At 36.0% G+C, this 23164-nt stretch overlaps 2 protein-coding genes across 2 annotated transcripts; both read left to right on the top strand.

Annotated features, from left to right (window-relative positions):
* The first annotated feature begins 1712 nt into the window (after positions 1 to 1712).
* Positions 1713 to 2654, top strand: LOC101710780 (taste receptor type 2 member 13-like). Its single transcript, XM_004845928.3, has one exon. The coding sequence runs from the start codon at positions 1719 to 1721 to the stop codon at positions 2652 to 2654; it is 936 nt and encodes a 311-aa protein (XP_004845985.1). The 5' UTR covers positions 1713 to 1718.
* A 5751-nt stretch (positions 2655 to 8405) lies between these two features.
* Positions 8406 to 12369, top strand: LOC147827515 (taste receptor type 2 member 8-like). The gene is made up of 2 exons (XM_087214226.1): positions 8406 to 8816; positions 12340 to 12369. Exons 1-2 carry the CDS (start codon positions 8406 to 8408, stop codon positions 12367 to 12369), a joined length of 441 nt encoding a protein of 146 aa, XP_087070352.1.
* The last annotated feature ends 10795 nt before the right edge of the window (positions 12370 to 23164 follow it).

Raw genomic sequence — 23164 nt, 5'->3', positions numbered from 1 at the left:
GGAATAATATTGTGCATTATTTTGCATTATGCAGGTAGTGCATAATACAAGAAAAACAATCTTCAGTATACTATTAGCATGCAAAGTCATATGGAGGTATCGGGATACCTAAAGGATAGGAAAATATTAAAAGCCTGTATCTCATGTGATTATTTCCATAATCTATGAAAAATAGTTAAACATTTCCTCATCTCCTATTCCTACATTTTTCTGCCATTTTCTTTTCAATTCAGACTTCAAAAAAATCTGCAATTTTTCCATGGCATCTATTCTTGTCCCATAGAAATGAAATGCCAGTTTTCCTTGGTCTGCCTTTCCAAAGTCTTCTCTTATGGAAACACACCAGGTGCATGTCAGCTCAAAACTACAACTCTGAATCTTTATCAAATATTATGTCACAAATTCCATAGGTCTATGGTATTTTCTCATATGCAAGCACTGTCATGTCTGTCAGGTGATGTATTTGTGCACATTCTTGGTGATACCCTTTCTACGTAAAGACAAAGAAGATCTTGTTTGTTCATAATATAAAAAGGTATAAAGGATTTCTTCAAGCTTGTGTCAAGAGTGCAAATGGAAATCCAGATAGCACGTATCTAAATAATTAAGTCACAAAAGCTAAAAATCTGCTTACAAGAAATCTATTCTATCTAAACAATTATATCATCATCATAATAAAAAGAAAATGACTTCATAAGTATTTTAAATTATAACTGAAATTTGCATATCAACAAAAATGACACAAGTAAATTATTTTGTGAATCTGTTCTGTAGATCAACTAGCAATGCTTACATGAATAATAAGTTACATTTATAATTCATAAATTGTCTTTTGCCTTATCAAGGTAAAAATAGCATTTTGTTTATATAAATATTAAGTTAGGTCATATTTTTGCATCTCTCACATTTTCAGAATTTTGCTGATTTGCTTTCTTTCCCTGGGGTTGTTAGAGAGTGAGATGAATATCTCTTTCTTTCCATGGTTATAAATTTTGAAACTTATGACATAATAGAGTTCTGTATCTTCTGTAGTTGTTCCCAATTTTTAAATTTTATTTTTGTCCACTTCTCTGTTTGGAAAAGAAATGTGAGGGGAAAAGTGAGTAAGATCAGAAGGCATTTGGTGGCCAGGGGCATAGTGGGGAGCCCTTCCCAGTAGTGAAAAGGCCCAGTGAGGAAGACTTATGCTCTGTGGATGAATTTTTCTTTATTTCCAGTATTGACCAAGTGGGCCCTCCATGCAGAGAAAACTGGGGACTTTTTTGAAATGTTAGTCCTGTCTTTGCATGTTTCATAAATCATCAATGATAGTACTGTTAAACACAAATACTTTATTTAGCTAAATATATCATCAACTAGGTCATTGTGCCTTAGAACTCAAGCTGATAGAATCAAAATTTCTACAACTGAAGCAAGGCAAAAGTATAAAACAGTGAAAGAGAATCTATCCTTATTTGCATGTTAGCAAATGTGAATGTAATTTTGTTTCATAACAATCTATGAAATATTTCACTTCATCTTGGGAACTAAACCTCTTAAATAAGGCTTGGCAGAAAAAATAAAGATTTCACTAGAACAGCTATGTTCATATTGGAGATTTTTGACTGGGCATCAGACTAACAGTTAAAGAAGGCACAGAAGAAAGAACTTGGCTGTACATTAAAGATGTCCATGACATTTTAGATCAGCAAGGAAGCCTTTGGATTCTCAGTTTGGACATGGAAAGCGGCCTGCAAAGCTTCTTCACCCTCATCATAGTGGTGCAGTTCACAATTGGGAATTTAAGCAATGGATTCGTAGTACTGATAAACTGCATTGACTGGGTCAGTAAAAGAAAGCTGTCTTCAGTTGATCAAATTCTCAGCACCTTGGCACTTTCCAGAATTGGTGTGATCTGGGAAATATTAGTAAGTTGGTTCATATGTCTTCGTTGTTCATGTTCAATTGTGGATGAAGAAGAAATAAAAATTACTACCTTTATCTGGGTAATTTTCAATCATTTCAGTCTCTGGCTTGCTACAATCCTTAGCATCTTTTATTTGCTCAAAATAGCCAGTTTCTCCAGGCCTATTTTTCTCTATTTGAAGTGGAGAGTAAAAAAAGTGATTCTGATGATACTGCTAGGAAACTTGGTCTTCTTGTTTTTAAATCTGATACAAATAAACACACATATTGAAGACTGGAAATGTGGACGTGAAAGAAACCTAACCTGGAATTCCACACTGAGTGATTCTGCAACATTATCACAGCTGATTATATTCAACATGACCATGTTCTCCCTCACACCATTTATTCTGGCCCTGATCTCTTTTCTTCTGCTTATCTTCTCCTTATGGAAACATCTCCAGAAGATGCAGCTCAATTCAAAAGGACACAGAGATCCCAGCACCGGGGCTCACATCAATGCCTTGAAAATTGTAATCTCTTTCCTCCTACTATACACTAGTTACTTTCTGTCCCTTCTCATGTCATATGTTTCTCAGATGCCTCAGAGTGACCTGGTCCATGCACTTTGCCTGGCTATTGGACTCATCTATCCTTCGAGTCATTCACTTATCCTGATCCTGGGAAACTCCAAGTTAAGGCAGGCCTCTCTTCTGGTGCTGAGGCAGCTGAAGTGTGGGACAAAGGATGAAACATTCACAACTCCATAAGCCATCAGAACCATGTACTATTGGATGTTCTAGATTTTTAAAAAGGTATCTTTTTAAAATTCTTTTATTGGTACATTTTAGGTATACAATACTTTTACATTTATCATTGGGCACTTGTACCTGTACATGATGCATCTTGGTTCTTATTTTTCCCCCATTACCTGTGTGCTCTTCACCTCCTCCACCCTTCCCTATTTACGTAGATTTCGTTTCCATTTTTTTCTTTTCTCTTAATTTTTCAAAAGGTATCTATTTTAAAGATAGTTTATTTTTCCTCTCAGTTTCTTTCATTGTGAAAATCATTGTAAATATTTCAAATGAATATTTATAATGTATTACATATTTATGATGTGCATTTCTATATTATTATTATTTAAAGTTTACTTGAGGAAATCTTTGATAGATTCCCTTAAAAAATATCTACAATAGGGGCCAGGGATTTAGCTCAGTGGTTCCACTACCTGCCCTGCAAGCACAAGGATCTGAGTTTGATCCCCGGTACCAAAAAAACAAAAGTTAAAAATATCTACCATAGCAAACATTTTGTTAATTATGAAGCTCCAGCCTTTTGACTGCTAATGACCCATCACTTCTAAATCACTCATTGAGAATGGATATTTGAGGTAATTATTTTATTATCTTATATATTTCTAGTTACTTGGTGAGTTAAGGATAACCAGAACACTTATTTAGAACAGAAGTAGAGGAATCTTAGATTTGGGCCTTTTGGTAGGACTGATAGTATGAGAACATTGAAAGGATCAAAAAGTTTAATGTCAATAGTTGCAACATAAAACAATAGCTTTACATTTGATAATTATACTGGAATACTTTCATGAATATTTAAAAATAAATATTATGGAGGTATAATTTACATAATAAAATGCAGTCTTTTCAGTGTACACCTCAGTTAGTGTGTTGATGTATGCACTTGTTGATTGCTACATCAATGCCCTTTGCAATCCATTTTCGCTGTTGCCATCCCATGCACCAAGGCAATTACTTACCTGAGTTTGGTAACTGTACCTTGTTTTATAGGGCATTAATTTGTTCCTAAGTGGCATTTGTCATAGAATTCCTGAGTACAATTAGATATACAACAATTTAGAAAATGCTTTTACTTGTTGATGACCATTTTTTTATCATGTGCTTTGAACTTCATGTAACATCTTTTATGAATTTGTCTCATATTTGATTTGGTTCATTGTTTTGTGTTGTAACTGTTCTTTGTGTAGTCTGGATATTTATTATTTATCAGATGCAAGCTTTGTACATATTTTCTACAAACCAGTGGCTTGTCATTCCTTCTTTTTATGAAGTATCTTTCAAAGAGGTAAGATCATTTTTATGATATCTTTAAAAAGTTTTATAATAAGTTTCAGATTTTATGTTTAAGAAGATAACCCATTCTGAATAAAATTCTATTTGCAATAGAACATTAGGACTGAAGTTCATTTTTAAAGTTCATATATCTATTTTTCAGCACCATTTCTTAAAAAGGTTACCTTTTCTCATTATTTCTACTTGACGCTGTGTTGAAAACCATTTGATTATAGGTATGTGAGTCTATTTCTGGTTTATGTCTTCTGTTCTTTTGATTTGTATGTTTACACCGATGTAGGTTAAATACTCTTTTGATTATTTCAGTTTAATACTACATCTTGAAAAAAAATAGCCTTCCAACATTGTTCTCTTTTGTTATACAATTTCAGTTTTTCTGGTTCCTCAGCTCTTGCATATACATTTTAGATCTCATCAATTCCCTTAATAAAACTCCCTAGAATATTGATTGGCATTGTACTGAATGTATAGTTATGAATTAGGAGTAACCAACCCCTTAACAATATTGAGTCTTCCAGTACACGAACATAGCATATCTTTTAATTTATTTGAGTCCATTGTATTTTTAAAGGTATAATTTTTAGTCACAGTTTGTTAAGTTCTCATGTTTCTGTGGTTATAATAAATGATATTTTTAAAACCCTAATTTCTAATTATTTGTTTCTAGTATTCAGAATTGCAATTAACTTTGAGTAATACATTTTATTATCTAGGAGATTGTAAAATTGTTTTGATAGTTCTAGTAATAATTGTTGCAGATTGCTTGAGATTTTTTATATACATGGCCATGCTATTTGTAAATGAAGATGTTTTGTTTTTCCCTTTGTAATCTTCATGCCTTTAAGTTTTTGCATTATTTTTACAGACTGGATTCTCTCAGACATTGTTGAGTATAAGTGACAAGAGCTTCCTGCTTTGTACCCAATCTTAAGATAAAGCATAGTTTCTCACCATTAATATGATGTTACCTATGAATTTTTCAAAAATGCCCTTAATCAATTTTAGAGTTTCCATGTATTCCTAGTCTGCTGAGATCTTTTATGTTGAATGGGAGCTGAATTGCATCAATTTTTATTCATCTATTGAACTTATTATGAGATTTTTCTACTCTCTGTGAATATGATGAATTGTATTGATTCACTTTTAATGTTGATCCAGGCTGATATTGCTAAGATAAATTTTATTTAGTCAACATCCTTATTTTTCTTCCAATATTTTCTTTGGTTTTGTTATCAGGTTATTTCTAACTTATAAAATAAGTGAGATGTAGTACCTTTCTCATCTTTTTTCTGAAAGATTTCTGTGAGATTGGTATTTATTTTCTTCTTAACTATTTGATAGATATCACTTTCATGTAATTCCTTTGTTTAAAAATTTAAATTAAGAGTCTAATTTTTAGGAACAGGTTATTAAGATTTTCTTCTCTTTTTGTGCCTGGTCCACTAAAGTTTGACTTTCAAGACTGAGACCAGTGTGTCAATTCCAAAAGTTTTTGAGAACTCCTTCCTTCTAACCCTTCACTTCTGCATTTAAGCTAACACTTAAGGTAGTGTCATTTAAATTTATATTCATAAAATCCTTCTATATGTTGTTCCATGCCTGTAAAATTTCAACCCAGATCATATTTCTGAACTCCAGATTTCTATACCCAACTATCTACTTAATACCTCCAGCTGTATGTGAAATTGACACTTAAAACTTAACATAACTTTAACAAACACATTATCACTCACTGCTTGCTATGCAGTTATTTTCATCTCAGTAAAAAGCATCTTCATTCTTCCAGAAATACACAGAACATAACCTGGAGTCTTTTTTGATACTTCTTTATTTTTTTCACAAATGGCATCCAATCCATCAGTAATCCCTTTGGTGCAGTGTTAAAATACACCCTCAATCCAGTTCTCACAACACTTCCATGTCCGCACTATCATTACTAGAATTTAAACCAGCCTAACATCACCTTTCCTTTAGCTTATCACAAACTAACTTTTTGTCTTCTAACTTCTCCAGCGACAGACTTTATTCTCAGCAACAGTAGTTTTTTTCACCATAAACTAAATTATGTTACATCGCTGCTCAGAACCCTCTGGTTTTCCCATTTCTCTCAAGTAAAAGCCAACTCCTGTAAATACTCTTTGAAAACTTACGTGCTTTGTCCTGTTCACACCTCTTCCTTCCTTAGGCTCGTTTTTCAGCACTTTCCCTCTCTTTCTCTCTGTTCCAGCCACACTGGTTCCCTTGCTCTTCTGCAGACACACCAGGGAGTCCCAACATTAGCACACCTGTCACTTGCTATTCTCTGTGTTTGTACAGTGTTTCCCACCCCCCACCAAATATGGGCTATCCTTTGCCTACTTGAGCTCTTTGCTGAATATCACCTCAGTGTCTTTTCTTACTCACCTTATCTAAACTTTTACCCTCCCCACTTCCTATTTTCCTTCTTTATTTATATTAGCAACATTTCATACACTACATCTTATACTGACACATTATAATTTTATTACTTGTTTATTTATACTAGAAAATAAGTTTACAAAGGTTATTTTTTCACAAAAAGTAATTTTTCTCATTGCTGCATCTCATTACTCATAGAGATATGGCAAAAAGAATCTATACAAATAGGTATTTGTTGTCTGACTAAATGAAATACTCCTTTTTCAGCATGCTACTCTTCCCTTTCATTCTCTTCTGAATGTGTTTTTTGCTTTCTTTTGAATTTGTCTATTACAATTAACCTTTTACTTATCAATGGTTTTTTCTAGATGCATTCAGATACAGTGCATCTGGATTATCTAGTTTACCTGTTTCATTGAATCCTGCTAGCTGTACATATATATCTCCTACTTTTTTTAATTCACCGAATTTTAGACAAACTACTGTGGGAGGAAAATGGAGCAGTTGCGTTACCATGAAGAAGCTGATGAATTGACCTTTCCTCATTTGATGTCCTCACACTGAAAACTGGGGAAGGAAATTCAGTTCAATGAATGGAAAAGGTGTCAAAAAATGCACAAGTCACATATTACATGAGGACACTAAACATATTATCCATACCTCTATTTGAGATGCTGGAAATTTGAAGTAACAAAATATTATTAGCATTCATGTGCTAAATAATTATATTCTTATAATATATCGGTGTATAATATATTCATTCCAAAACTTAATGATGTAAAACAACCACCATTGCATTACACTTGTGGATTCTATAGGTCAGGATACCTGGACAACATCTTTTGTGGAAGGCCTCAGAAGAAAGACTTGGATAACTGTGATTAATTCAAATGAGTGAGGTCTAAAATCATCTATGGCAGAGCTGAGAGATAGAACACTGGGAAATGATGAAAATGATCTGTGTGGGGTAGCTATAGAATAGTCAATAGTTGTTGCATATGTTAATGAACATTTGAAATACTATGAGTAAATTAAGTACACTTTCAGTTTGGGGTTTTAATTATCTGAAATTAAATAGGCATATTCTATATGGAGACAGTAGGTATCTTATTGGAAAGTTCAAATATAAAGTCTTCTTCACTTATAAATTTGGAACTTAGGTAAAAATAATTAAAAGCTATGCTCAGATGGAAGGGCCTATGGCCTCTGTGTGGTTTGGGCACTGTGGCCTAAGACTTATTATGGCTCCATGAGCAGATGTCCCGGTGGTCATGAGCAAAATGAATAGTTTTTTATGATTTAGCTTCAGAATTCCTGTTTCAACATTTCTGCCAGTTTTTATTCATTAAAGATGTCAGAAACCATCCTAAATTCAAGGAAAGGTGACATAGAATTCAGATGTGATTCATAGCATGTATAAAACTCCTGGAGAGCCTAAAATATTTAGGTATTAAACCAGAAAGTAGATTTTCTCTATTGTCTTTAATTTTGGGCATTTTTATAAGTAACTGCATGGTTTAGGTTGGTAATGAAGACATAAGCTATTAGAAACTAGGTATGTGCTACATTTTCTCAATGAGGGCCTAAGGCTTTTAGCTCTATGATAATAAATGAATCAAGTGATTAAATGAAAAAATGCATGAATTTTAAGGAAAGAATCATATTGTAAAATTATGGAAAAAGACCTGTCTTTAATTTGCATGTTAGCAAATGGAGATTCAAATTCCAATGCAAAGCTTTATGGGTAAAATATAACCAGTGTCAACAGCAAGGAGTAGAATACAAGCCATGAAAGTAACTGGCTGATATTTTTTTAAGAGGAGTAGGCATAGATCTTATAATTCAGGTGAGCTCTTATTTGGGAGCATGCCTTATGGACTCTTTCCAGAATATTCCAGTAGCCATCATTCAAAGAGAAAGAAGATACTCATTAGACAGTATAACTTCGGGTACATCAATCTATACCAGACCAGCTAATGGTGAACTGAAGACAGAACTTTTTTATGAACACAAATGTTGAGCATACTGGAGACTTTGTCTTTGATCATTTTGATTGTGGAATTCATAATGGGGATTTTGGGAAATGGATTTATTGCACTGATAAATGGCATTGACTGGGCCAGAAATCGGAAGATCTCCCTGATTGATTTTATTCTCATGTGCTTGGCCAGCTCTAGGCTATGTTTTCTTTGTTCAACACTTTCAATTATCTCTCTCAACTTAATACATGTGAACCTATTTTCCTCTAAGAGTATACTGATGAGTGTTGTCATCTTCTCGACCGGATCCAACTACTTCTCCACAGCATTTACCACCTGCCTCACTCTCTTCTATTTCTTCAAGATAGCTAACTTCTCCAACCCGATTTTCCTCTGGTTGAAACAGAGGATGCGCATGGTGCTTCTTATTATAGTCCTGGGCACAGTACTTTCTTTCTGCATGAGTCTCATTTTCCTTGGTGCTTTCACAAATGTCTCAACACAAAATTGGATGAAACAAAACTTTACATTCAATTATATGAAGATTTTTTATGATTGCTTAACTTATCTTATTCTCCTTAACATGGCCCTCATCATCTTTTTTGTGATGTCTCTGACCTCCTTTTTACTTTTAGTCTTCTCCTTGTGGAGCCACACCAAGCGGATGAAGCGACAGGGCATGTATTCAAGGAATTCAAGCATGGAGGCCCATGTAAGAGCTATGAAAGCCATGATTTCATCACTGCTTCTTTTCATTATGAATTATTTCAGCAATGTTATGATAGGATTGGCATATTCTGTTCTACAGAGTGTGATGGCAAAGAGTTTTGCTCATGTGCTAGTATTTTTATATCCATCTAGTCATCCATTTCTTCTGATTTTTTTGAACAACAAATTGAAATACACTTCTCTCTGTGTCTTGAAAAAGCTGAAATGTATCAGAGAGGAGATAAGCTCTCCTTTCTAGGAACATGCTTGAAATGACTCATGATATTCTCAGGAACAAAAGAAGAAAAGCATGACTTCACATCTGTCGTCACACTTCTACTTGCATTATGTTCTATGATTCTTTAGTGAACATTATTAAAGATTCCTGAGTGGTTTTAACTAAAAGGAAGAGGTTTTTACTTTGCAATAGATATGGAGATTACCTATTTCCTAGAAAATTATAATGTATTGGTAATGTATTTTAAAGTAGGTACTCTAAAAGATATTATAGATTATTATTTCAATTTTCAATTTTATTTATATGTTGAATAAGTTTTAGAATAGAATTTAAATACATGATGGATTCTGGTGTGGGTTCATAGGTATCAATGTGTATGTGTGTGTATATATATATATATATATGAAGAAATTTACATGAATAAATATATAGTACCTAAAATCAACTTTAAATAATCATTATTGGAATGGTGATTGTTATGGTTTGTTTCTAGATGTCCCCTCAAAGCCACATCCAGTCATAGGTGGGTAGGTGGGGCTTTTTCAGAGGTGGCTGGATTTGGAGTGTGTGATGCTTTCATTAATCATGGTGCAAAGCTAGGATCAAGGGCAGTAGGGTTAAGGGTGTGAATGTTACCTGCCCTAAATAGTCTGGGTAAGATAAAAGGGGCAGAAAGACACTGTTAAGGTTCCTTGCTGTTTTTGCTAACTTCTGGCCCTGTGAACTGTTTCTCCTCTGTGATGCCACTCTGCCTTGGAGCCAGCTGATTATGGACTGAAGCCTCTACAATCTGTGAGCTAAATAAAACTTTCCTCCTTTAACTTTGGGTGTTAGGTATTTTTGTCTCAGCAATGAGAAATGTAACTAAAACAGAATTTGGTACCAGAGAAGTGATGTTGTTGCTGAGACTGTCTGTACCTTGAACATGTGGTTTAGGAGCCATCTGAATTGTGGGAAGGGGAAGAGTTAAGGAAGTTTTGGAGATACTGGCTTAAAAAGTAGAGCTGGAATGCCTGAGGCTGTACTTGATGGACAATTCTGGTCAGAGGGTAGAAGAACAGGATGTTGATAGAAATTCTGCTTGTAAAGACCAGGCTCAGGAGGTTTCTTCTGTGAATAAGGACTGCATTGGCTGTTGGACTCCAGGCAATGTGTTTTATGCTTTGGCAGAAAGTTTTCTGCATTTTGTTCCTGTCCAGAGTCTTTGCCAGAGACTCAGATTAAGGATGGCAGACTAATTAATATGATAAAAGAAATTTCAAGGCAGTCTAATGTTGAGGGAATGGCATAGCTACTGTTGGAGGACTCTTATCCACATGTCTGTTGAGAATCAAGAGCAAAGAGCCCAGCAGAATGATTTAAAATGGTTTGAGTTTGGCCAGAAAGGAAGCTCCAGTAAAGCTGTGGACTGCAAAGATAGAGCAGAAAAGATCTTGATTACTAAGTGGGAATAGGAGAATAGAAAAGACGGCCTGAGGGCATCAAAAGAAGCAGCAGGACTCCACCTTTGCAGCCTCAAAATTGCAAAAGTGAAAGACTTTGCTTTGAGAAGGGAGCTCCAGAGCACCATGTTCCAGAATGGCAGCAGCCTAGGGAAGTTATTTCTTGGGATTTGGTTCATAGGCACTCAACCCCTACAGCCAAAAGAGAAGGAAGCCTGGCTACTGCTCCAGCTGGAGGCAGACCTTGGTATCACCCAGGTGGCGCTGGTTTTAGGCTCATGCAGAATATAAGAGTTGCAGGGTCAGGAAGGCTTACACTCAGATTTCAGAAGAAGGCCTGGGAGGCCAGGCAGTGTGCTCCTGAGAGAGCAGTGTGTGAAGCTGTGAGTGTGAAGCCAAAGGTGCAGTGGAGACCCCAGAAGGTTGGAGAAGCCAGGAACATGGATCATCTGAGGAAAACTTCAAGGAGTGAGCAAAGTCAATCAAAGAAAGAAGCCATGGGGGCTACCACCACCAGAAGAGCCACAGGAGCAGAGTCACCCAAGCCCTTTGGAGTTGACAACTTGCCACAGGTTTGCTAGGGATGCTGGAAGTAGGACTGGGATTTAATGTTTGCCCTGCTAGATTTTGGCCTAGCTTTGTTTCCATTCCTTGCTATCCACCTATTTGTAACTTTTAGAATAGAAATGTCTATCTTGTGCCATTTAATATTGGAAATGTTTAACTTTTTTTTTCATTTGTACAGGGGCTTGCAGCTAAGAGTTTACCTTAAATCTCAGAAGAGACTTTGGACTGGGACCTTTCAGCAATGTTGAAACTGTTAGGACTTTGACAACTCATGGAGATGGACTAAATGCCTTTTGCATAAACAGATATGTATGAGTCTTTACCAGGCCAGAGGCAGAATGTTTTAGCTTATGTTTAGATGCTCCCCTAAAGCCTCATGTGATCATATGTGGGTTTTTTTTTAGAAGTGGTTGGTTCTAGAGTGTGTGACATTGGAATTAATTCATAGTGCAATGCTATGATCAAGGGCAGTAGGATTAAGAGTGAGACTGCTACCCACTATAAGTAGCCTGGATAAGATAAAAGGGGCAGAAAGATGCTGATAAGATGCTGTTAATGTCCCTTGTTGTTTTTGCTATCTTCTGCCTGCTGTGACCTGTTTCTCCTCTGTGATGTCTCCCTGCCTTAGGGCCAGCTGATTATGGACTGAAACCTCTACAAACTGTGAGCTAAATAAACCTTTCCTCCTTTATCTTTGAGTGTCAGGTATTTTGTCTCAGCAATGAAAAAAGTAACTAAGACAATCATCAATCACCTAAAACTAGAGCTCACATGGAAACAGTTAATAGAGCCAATAGTTTAACCAAAACTTTGAGAGTATAAAAAGTAAAGTCAATTTAAAGGTATACATTAGTAAAAAATATTTCCAAATACACACACTATTTTGAAAGTATTTTCAGTAGAAAGCATTAGGCAACCATTACTATAAGGCAGTGTAGAAACCAACAGAACTAGAGTCTAGAAGTTGAACCTGTGCAGTAAAACTTAAATTTAACTCAATTGTGTAACTATAGGAGCGCATGGACATGTTTGAAAATGAGTAAGATTCCAAGGAATGATAGCAGCAAATATAGGATCTGGATAGCAGCAAATAAAGTGATCAAAGACACTGCAAAGTAATAAATAAAAGTGAGTGTTTCAAAGGAAAAACAAATCCGGAACAACATTCAGATTACAGAATTTAATTTAATAACAATGACAGCTCTTAAAAAATACAGTCAGGGACTGGGGGTGTAGTCAAGTGGTAGAACATTGGCTTATCTAACATATATGATATCCTCGGGTTCAATTTCCAGCACCACACAACAATACAATTAGGAAGGATGTAAAAATTACAGGTCAAAGAAAAGTAAAAATAGAAAATTAAATGATAATATTAATAAGTTCTTAAGTGGGGTAATAGGGAGCAAAATTTGGAGAACAATATTTTCTCTATAAAGAAGATATTGCAAGAAAACATCATAATTCTCACCAATAAATTCAGTACACAAATTTTCAACATTACAGAAGATAAATTAAAAAGTCATATAAATATAGTGATCAGTAGAATAAAAGATAAAGTTTAAGGAGAGGACCTGTTTCAGGCCTAAAATAAATGGATGAGTAAAAATAGGTGAGTAAAAATAAAATATTTGAAATGTACACCAGGGGATTCCCACATGCCAAAGCCGTAATTCCTTTAGAGTACTGTTCTCTATACAGGGTAATTTTTCCCTGTAGGAGACATTTTGTAATGTCTAGAAATAGAATATTCACTTAGCAAAACCATGTCTAAAAATAATTACACACACACACACACACATACACGAATACATTTGGGAATGTAGCTCAGTGAGAAAGCCTTGGGTTGAATCCCCAGTAAAAACAACAACAACAACAAAAAAAAAAACAACTAAAGGGGTTGCTACCCTATTTCCTTGAAAATAAGAACCAACTAGAAAATAAGCCCAATCATGATTTTTCAGGATATTCATAATATAAGCCCTACTCCAAAAAAAGCTCCAAGATCATCAGCCAGATGGATACAGTTAGTATGTCTGTTGCAATATAAAGCAAACGTATGAAATTATAAGATAATATTAATATATGATTAAACATAAATAAAATTATTGACAATAATGAAAGAAATGATAATATAAATTATAATTAAGTATTTGTAAATACCCAAGAGGGCACCTTTGGATGAGAGGTAAGCATCTACAGTACATGAAAAAATAATACATTCTGGTTTTCCAATCTGGGAGTAGCAGCTCTGTAAACAACAGGAGCAGATTTCAGAGCAGACTGGCTAGTGAGGGATCTAAGGGTGAGACTCAGTCTTGAGTCTATCCTGCCTTGGCTGGTTTTCTTTACTCTCATGTTCTTCTATTACCTCTGGTATTGGAATCAACTCGGAAAAAAAAGCAAGAAAGGCATTCATTGTGTCTTTTTCTAAGAATCCCTTCAGTTGTAGCTGCCAACTGACAGGGAAACCTCTTACTTCCCGCTTCTCTCCTCTCAATTTACATCCTATTGGAACCACTCAAGTCTTAGACTAAAAAACTGATTAATCCTTTCCATGAAGCTAATACAATGGACCTTTCCAGGCCAATTTAAAGGAAACATTAAGACTACTTCAAAGATTATATGATTCCTTTAAAATATGCTCTACAGAGGAAGGGGCTTCTGGGCCACCTTTCCACTGCTCCCAGCCAGGAGGAGGTGAGCCACGTGAGCACCAAAAACACACCACCACCACCACCACCCCCCTTGTTGAAATGAGAAGACACCTATACAAGTCTCAAAACCAGGCTTCCAGATCACGTACAGCAATCCCAATGGGAAATGAGATGGAACACTCTGATACTCAACCACTTGAACTCCCTGAATTGGCAACAAAAGAGGATCTGGGAAAAATGAAATCAGAAATAATTTCTCAGATAACAGCAGAGATTGTGCCCATAGTGCAAAACATGATTAATAAATCTAGAGAGGACACAGATAAAAAAAATAATCAAGCTGAGGAACATGATCGAATCCCAACATAGGAAACAAATGGAATCCATAAAACAGATACAAACAGATTTCCAGGAGATTAAAAACTCGATTGAAAGTCTACACAACAGAAAGAGCCAATGTGAGGAGAGAATTTCAGATATAGAAGAAAAGATTGCAATTAGTGACCAGGAAAAGAAAAATTGCTTCAAAATTGTAAGGGAACATGAGAAATCAATCCAGCAGCTGCTAGACAATGCAAAGAAGAATAACATAAGACTGATTGAAGACAACAAAGAAAGAGGAGAGAGTGCAGATGACATCAAAATCTCTTCACAGAAGTGATGGCAGAAAACTTCCCAAGCAGGGGAAAAGAACTTGACATACAGATAAGTGAGCCATATAGGACTCCAAATAGCCTTGATCAAAAGTTCTATAAGCAGTTAGAGAAAAGAAACAAATCACATACAAAGGAAAGCCCATCAGAATCACAGCAGACTTCTCAACACAAACCCTCAAGGCAAAAAGAGCTTGGAGTGATGTTTTTCAAGCCCTAAAGGAAAACAACCTCCAACTCAGATTGATGTACCCTGAAAAAGTATCTTTCAAAATGGATGGAGAAATAAGATACTTTCATGACAAAGAGCACCTTAGGAACTTCATGAATACCAAACAAGCACTCTAAAAATTTTTAGATAATATCCTATGTACAGACAATGAGGATTACAAACCCAGGAGGCACAGCAGAATGAATCCATTGGGTATGACAAGAAATTAAATGTAAAGGGGGAGAACCCAACAAAAAGAAAAAGTCATGACAATGATAAGTCAATACATATCAGTTATAGCCATCAACGTTAATAGTCTCAATTTACCAATCAAAAGAAATAGACTGGCAGAATGGGTCAAGAAGCAAAATCCAGCAATATGCTGCATATAAGAAACACACTTAATTCAAAAAGAAACTCATAAATTGAAAGTGAAAGGATGGAAAACAATACTTCATGTGACAGGAACCCGAAAAAAAGCAGGAGTAGTTATCCTCTTTGCAGACCAAGTGGATTTCAAACCAACACTGATTAAGAGAGATGAAGGAGGATACTACATCCTTGTATAGGGAATAATCCAAAAGGAAGAGATGACAATCATAAATATCTATCCACCAAACACTAGTGCACCCAACTATATAAAACTAATACTAACAGACATGAAAAGTCATATACGCACGAATACAATAGTAGTGGGGGACCTCAATACCTCACTGTCGCAAATAGATAGATCAACTAGACAGAAAATAAGTAATGAAATACTGGAACTCAATTAAACTCTTGAACAAATGAACTTAACAGATGTTTGCAGAGTCTTCTACCCCACAAAATCAGAATACACATTCTTCTCAGCTGCACATGGGTCATTCTCCAAAATAGACCACATACTCACACATAGAACATGTTTAAGTAAGTGCAAAGGAATTGAAGTTATCCCCTGTATATTATCAGACCATAATGCGATGAAATCGGAGATCAATAGCAAAAGAAACCACAAAAATTACATAAACACATGGAAATTGAACAACACACTTCTGAATAATCAATGGGTCACAGAGAAAATTAAAGAAGAAATCAGACAGTTCTTTCAATTAAATCACAATGCCAATACAACATATCAGAATCTGTGGGACACAATGAAAGCAGTGTTATGACGAATACACATATTAGGAAAACAGAGTGAGCCCAATTAAACAACCTGATGCTGAATCTCAAGCTTCTAGAAAAAGAAGAGGAGGACAAACCCAAAGCTCATACAAGGGAGGAAATTATAAAGATCAGAGGAGAAATCAATTCAATGAAGACTAAGAGAATGATACAAAAAATCGATGAAGCCAAGAGTTGGTTCTTCAAAAGAATAAACAAAATTGACAAACGCTTTAGCTAACTTTATCAGAAAAAGGAAAGAAAAGACCCAAATCCATGCAATTGGGAATGAAAAGGGTGAAATTACAACGGACCCAGCAGAAATCCAGAGGATCATCAATGCCTACAATGAGAAGCTAAATGCCAATAAAATGGAAAACACAGAAAAAATGGACAGATTCCTAGATACATATGAATTACCAAAGTTGAACGAAGAAGACCTAGAAATTCTAAACAACTCAATGTCAATCAATGAAATTGAGAACATAATTAAAAACTTACCAACTAAGAAAAGCCCGGGCCCTGATGGCTTCACAGCTGAATTCTACAAGACATTTGTAGAGGAACTACTGCCACTCATGTTTAAACTCTTCAATGAAATTGAAACTGAAGCAATACTCCCAACTTCATTCCTGGAAGCCAGAATCACTTTGATCCCCAAAGCAGAGAAAGACCCAACCAAAAAAGAGAACATAGATGCAAAAATCCTTAATAAGATACTGGCAAATAAAATGTAGATATTATCAAGAAGATCATACACCCTAAGCAAGAGAGATTCATCCCAGGGATGCTAGGATGCTTCAACATACACAAATCAATTAGTGTAATACACTATATCAACAGAGCCAAAGATAAAAACCATATTATCATCTCAATAGGTGCAGAAAAAGCATTTGACAAAATCCAACACACATTCATGATAAAAACCTAAAAAAAATTGGAATAGATGATCTCTACCTCAATCTGATAAAAGCCATCTATGAAAAACCACAGGGCAATAATCATACTAAATGGTCAAAAACTGAAATCCTTCACACTAAAATCAGGAACAAGACAAGGATGTCCACTATCATCACTCCTATTCAATATAGTTTTGGAAACATTAGCCACAGCAATTAGACAAGAGAAAGAAATCAAAGGAATAAAGATAGGAAATGAAGAAGTCAAATTGTTATTATTAGCAGATGACATGATACTCTATATCAAAGACCCCACAAACTCCAACAAAAGTCTTCTAGACTTAATAACCACATTCAGTAAAGTAGTCGGATACAAGGTCAACATACAAAAATCAATAGCTTTCCTCTACACGAACAACAGACTCACTGAGAGAGAAATAGGGCAAACAATTCCTTTCACAACAGCATCCAAAAAACTGAAATACCTAGGAATCAACCTAATGAAAGAAATCAAAGACCTCTTCTCTGAAAACTATAGCATTCTGAAAAGAGAGATTGAAGAGGATATCAGAAAATGGACAGACATCCCCTGCTCCTGGGTAGAAAGGATTAATATAGTAAAAATGGCCATACTTCCAAAACTGCTATATAGATTCAATACCATCCCAAATGAAATCCCAGCAGCATACTTCACCGACCTCAAGAGAACAATCCAAAAATTCATTTGGAACAAGAAGAGACCCAGAATAGCAAAAGCAATTCTAGGCAACAGAGACATGGCAGGAGTACCACAATATCCAACTTGAAACTGTACTATGAAGCTACTGTGATAAAACAGCATGGTACTGACAAAGTAACAGATTTGAGGACCAGTGGAACAGATTAGAAGATGCAGAAACAACTCCAGACACACTCAGCCATCTCAACTTCGATAAAGGAGCCAAACATCCTCACTGGAGGAAAGATAGCCTCTTTAATAAATGGTGCTGGAAAAATTGGGTTTCAACTTGCCAAAGATTAAAACTAGACCTATATCTCTCACCAGGCACTAAACTAAAATCAAAATGGATGAAAGATCTAAATATTAAAATAGAAAGGCTGAATTGGCTTGAACAGAGGTTATGTAGAACTCTTGTAGACATCAGTGTAGCAAAAGATTTTATGAACAAAACTTCACTTGCCAGTGGACTAGCACAAACAACAAGTGGGATCTCTTCTTATTAAAAGGTTTCTACACAGCAAGAGAAACCACCAGCAGTGTGAAGAGACAACCCACAATGTGGGAAAAAATCTTCCTCAGACAAAGGTCTACTATCTCAAATCTATAAAGAACTTAAAAAGATCAGATCTCCCAAATTTAAAGACCCAATCCAAAAATGGGCATCTGAAATGAACAGACATTTCTCAGACAAAGAAGTAGAAATAGCAAATAAATACATGAAAAAATGTTCAACATCACTGGTCATTCGAGAGATGCAAATGAAAAAAACGCTGAGATTTCACTTCACTCCAGAAAGAATGGCTGCTATCATGAAATCAAGCAATAACAAATGCTGGCAGGGCTGTGGGGAAAGAGGAACACTGCTCCACTGGAGGTGGGAGTGTAGACTGGTGCAAGCACTGTGGAAATCAGTATGGAGATACCTCAAAGAACGAGGACTGGAAGTCCCATTTGACCCCGCTATTCCACTGCTGGGGATCTTCCCCAAAGAATTAAAAGAATCATATCACAGTGATATATGTGTACCCATGTTCATAGCAGCACAATTTGTAATAGCTAAAACTTGGAAGCAGCCCAAATGCCCATCACCTGGAGACTGGATAAAGAAAATGTGGTTTTTTAATAAAATGGAGTACTACTCCATCATAAAAAATGAGAAACTAGAGACATTTATAGCTAAATGGTTGCACATTTAGGCAATATTCTTTTTTTGTTTTTTGGTTCCGGGGATCAAACTCAGGACCATTTGCTTTCAAGGTACGCAGCCTATCGACTGAGCTAAATCCTCAGCCCAAGGCGATACTCTTAAGTGAAATAAACAGAACACACATGTGTAAATACCGAATAGTAGTGTGAGAAACTGAAAGTGTAAATAAGGACTAAAAGGTATAATAGATAATGTGAAATGGGAAGAAAAGGGGCAAAAGGGAAGGGGAAGTGGGAGGGCGAGGGGAAAGGAAAGAAGGGAATGGAATTAATATGAGAAAATGAAAAAATGGAAACAAAGTCTTTGTAAATAGGGAGGGATGGAGGGGGTGAAGGGAGGGCAGGGGAAGGGGGAAAAATAAGAACCAAGAGAGATTATGTAAAGGTGCAGATTTCCAATGATGAATGTCATTATATTGTTCACCTAAAATGTACCAATAAAATAAATAAATAAATAAATAAATAAATAAATAAAATATAGTCTATATTCCCAGACACATTCTTTTTTATGGGCTTACATTTTCTTAGGGGTGAATCAATTTTAGGACTCAAGCTGCTTGGCTAGCTGAACTCTTAGGTTGTGAAAAAGTTGTTACCCACTGTTGCTCTAAACAGAAACATAAAGTTTTTAAAAACTGAATTTTTGCCTACCTTTAAATCTTGTGATTTGAGCTCTAGCTAACCTTCAAGACACTGAATGGAATCTGCAAAAGGGAGACATCTCCCACCTTTCTGGATGCTACAGCTTTTGTTTTCTAGTGGCCAAAAAATACCAAAGTAGCTGTTGTATTTAGAGATTAAAAACTGCTTATCGAGCCTGTGTTATTTTTACTCCTCTTTAAGATGAGTTATATTCTCTGTGGCCAAATATTTGGATCCATTCTGGAATTAGGTATTTAGCTTCTCAATTTAACCCTTTTTCACAGTGGTGCTAATAGTAAAGATGAATAATTTTTTTAAGATGAAAAATTTCTGTCTGTCTTCCTTTTCAAGGATTTCTGGTTAAGGGATTCAAAGAAACTAAACTTTCTTGTTTGACATGGTATAAAGTATGGAATTAACCTTTCTAGGGTCAGAGATGATTAGTGTTTTTGCTATATATTTTTATGTTATTTTCTTATCAAATAGTTAATAGATTTTTTTTTGCCATAACTGCATTTAATGAATTGCACTTGTGACAAAAAACCAAAATGGGTATGTGTGAAACAGAGTAATAATAATAATAATAATAATAATAATAATGGTACCTAAGTATATAAATTGAGAGTTTTACTCCATGACATAGTTTGTGTTAAATGCTTTATAATTTGCACTTTATTTCATCATCATGATAACACAAGAAAACAAATGTGATTATTGTCATCCTGGCTTTACAGAAGAAAAGTGAGATTCAGAGAGATTAGGAGACTTGACCAAGGTCCCATAGCTAATAACACCAGAATCAGGACTTAAAACTGGGTCACCTGACTCTTAGAATCTGCTCCCTTAATCACTGTGCTTAAGTGTTCATGTTCAGTGGAGCAAAGAGCTGCCAATTTTCAGAGAATGGAGAGGCCACTGTAGGTGGAAATCACCCAGAAGGTGTCTTGGGGAATGTACCTTTATTTGAGCCTCCCAAGGCTGACTTTAAAAGGGCATAGTTAATAGTAAAATGTAACAGTCACAAGAAGGTGAATTGGAGGTTCCCCATGAAAGCACATGTCCATCATTTTTCTGTTTGGGCTTGTGCCAGGGCCTGAATCTTCTGGACTTATTCACTGTTGATTGAGGTGTCCCCAGAACCCTGTGATTTCATTTCTTTACATCAATCATTTGACTCTCATTGTTTCAAGAACCAAGGGATTCCTGCCCTGGAAGGGATGTCAGCATTCACATTGTGAACTCCAAAGAGAGGGTATGAGTTCCTCAAGGTGACACAGCTGGCCTAGATAGACATAATCTCCTGATTGCTACCTTGGTCCTCTTTGCTTTGCCTGAGTGTACCCCTGCCTTTCAAGGTATAAGAAATGGGGACAGAGGTTGTAAAAAAAAAATTCTTCCAGCTCTGTATCAAGTGATTAGTGTATGGCAGTGTTCAATACTCATTTGCTCCATAGTACTATTCTCTTTATTAGGGTAGTAAGTATTTACTAAAAGACAGTCAGTCTGCATCTCCGTCATCAAAATGCTACTGTTTTGTCTTGCGTGGAATCAAATGCAATATGCTGAGGGCCCCTTTTCTCCTACTGAGGAGCCATGCTGCTCCCCAAACTGGAAGCAAAACATGTTTATACTAAAGATCCTGAGGGTTTGATTGGATTTTAAAGTTGGCCGTCCACTCTCCTGTCCCTGACACCCAGGATGCAACGTGTTCAGCTGGAAACTCTTTTGTTTTGAACTAATGTCTTTATTTAAAACAGAAATGCAGAGGCTGGTTAGACAAGTCCATAAACAGGTATCCGATTCAGAGTGATTTCTTCGAAGAGGCAGCCTCTCGCCTGCTGTCAGTTGGTCCCTGCAGAGTTGTTTGATGCATTCACTGCATTTTATATTACTTAACGTGGCTTATGTATCTGCCAATAAATTTGAAATACAGGTCACAGAATATGTAGCTCAAGGAAATCCATAAAAGTAGTAGAGAGAGGCTTTGCTAACTATATCAGATTGCCACAAGCTGAAGTCATTTTCTCTTGCTAAAAATGTAGAGCTTCATAAATTATTTTTATCAAGTCCAGGGTCAAGCAAACAGTTTTGCACAGATGCCAAAGAGGTTTTATTGCTTTTTCTCTCTTGAAGCTGAAAACATTTTTCTCATGTCTTCTGCAAAATGATCGTGCTTATTCTCCCTCTGATCTCCAGCATTATTAACATCCTAGCATATTGCATGTAAAGCAAACTCACTTGCACCTGGTCAGGGTCTTCGAGTTAATAGGTATTTTTATATGTCTAAAAGCAAATATGCTTTCACAACATACCTTGTGTATATGTAAAGATAAATAGTATTTAATTCTCAATGTTCACTTTTAAATGACAAAGACAAATGTGGAAACTACAGAAACTGCGGTAGAAATTTTACTTGCTAGTCTGGTCCTGGTTGTATCCATCTTTGGCCAGTCACTTCATACTCAAGCAAACTTCTACATAGAGCACACCAGGCTGAGACTCTGACATCAGTTTTAGTGGGCCTGCTAGATGTGGACTGGTATATCAAGTATTGAGTGTAAAACTTTTAATTGGGAATTTAGAGTAATGGTAGATGGCTTCTGACTTTGTTTTTAATTCTGTGGATTGTACTCAAACAGTTCAAAAGTATGGTCCTGATTAGGAGACACTAAGTGCTATTACACAATAGCCACTTTACTGAATGTGTACAAAAGTCCCATGAAGTTTCATAAAGTGATTTCTTGGATAGCTTCAGGTGCCAGAATTAAAATTCATCTGCTATTATAAAAAAATTTTAAAACGAGACCTCCCATTTCAGGGTGCCTTGGTTTAGAGTTTTAAACTGAAGTGTGGGTACTATGTGTAAGAAAACTTGATGGCTTTTCTTCAGCCCCTCCTATAGCTCAGATTCTATGGAATAAACTAAAATCCATATCCTAGAGTGGTGGTCCCCACCTATTTTGGAACCTGGGACTGGTTTCATGGAAGAAAATTTTTCCATGGACCTGGGAAAGGAGGGATGTTTTGAGGATGATTCAAGTACATCTCATTGATTGTACACTCACCAATAGGTTTTCATCTGAGGCTACAAGCAGTTAATTTATTATGGTATCTATGTAGTCAGGCCTCTCTGCTCATGTTAATCTATATGTGCAGCTGCTTCCCAGCATTGGCATCATCACCTCAGATCATAAGGCATTAGATTCACATACAGAGCACATAGCCTAGATGGCATGCACATTTCACGGTAGAGGTTACACTCTGATTAAAATCTAATGCTGCCGCTGATCTGAGAGGAGGCAGGGCTCAAGTGGGAATGCAGGTGACAGAGAGCAGCTGTGAATAAATATAAAGCTTCCCACTCTAGCTCACTGCTCATCTCTTGCTGTGCAGCCCAGTTCCTGGCAGGCCATGAAATGGTACTAATCCATGGCTCCAGGGTTGGGATCCCCTGTCATAGAGAGATGAAAAGGAAAGAAAGAGGGAAGAAATATTGGAAAATGCAAAGGAGATGCTTTCTTTATCCAGTGCCTATGTAGTTACTGAAATTCCAGGCATTTGATCCTAGAAGATAAACCTCAAAGAGGAAACAGGTTGTCTTTAAACTTTGCTAGAATTTATAGCTGATCTAAAACTGGGCGATGTTCTGTTTAGAATCCTTTATCAATTATATAACCATCATCATAAATAGAACCAAGTTATC

This window comes from Heterocephalus glaber, unplaced genomic scaffold (genome assembly GCF_053883595.1).
Source record: "Heterocephalus glaber isolate CG9 unplaced genomic scaffold, H.glaber_assembly_v1.0 deba00001444, whole genome shotgun sequence".
Taxonomy (NCBI): Eukaryota; Metazoa; Chordata; class Mammalia; order Rodentia; family Bathyergidae; genus Heterocephalus; species Heterocephalus glaber.
Note: the sequence above shows the minus strand (reverse complement) of the source record. Positions and strands in the feature narration are given on the sequence as shown.

Coding starts and splice junctions, on each gene's coding strand:
- LOC101710780 (XM_004845928.3), top strand. CDS start 1,719: ATGGAAAGCGGCCTGCAAAGCTTCTTCACCCTCATCATAGTGGTGCAG.
- LOC147827515 (XM_087214226.1), top strand. CDS start 8,406: ATGTTGAGCATACTGGAGACTTTGTCTTTGATCATTTTGATTGTGGAA. Junction 8,817..12,339: donor TTATTATAGTCCTGGGCACA/GTACTTTCTTTC, acceptor GTGTAACTATAG/GAGCGCATGGACATGTTTGA.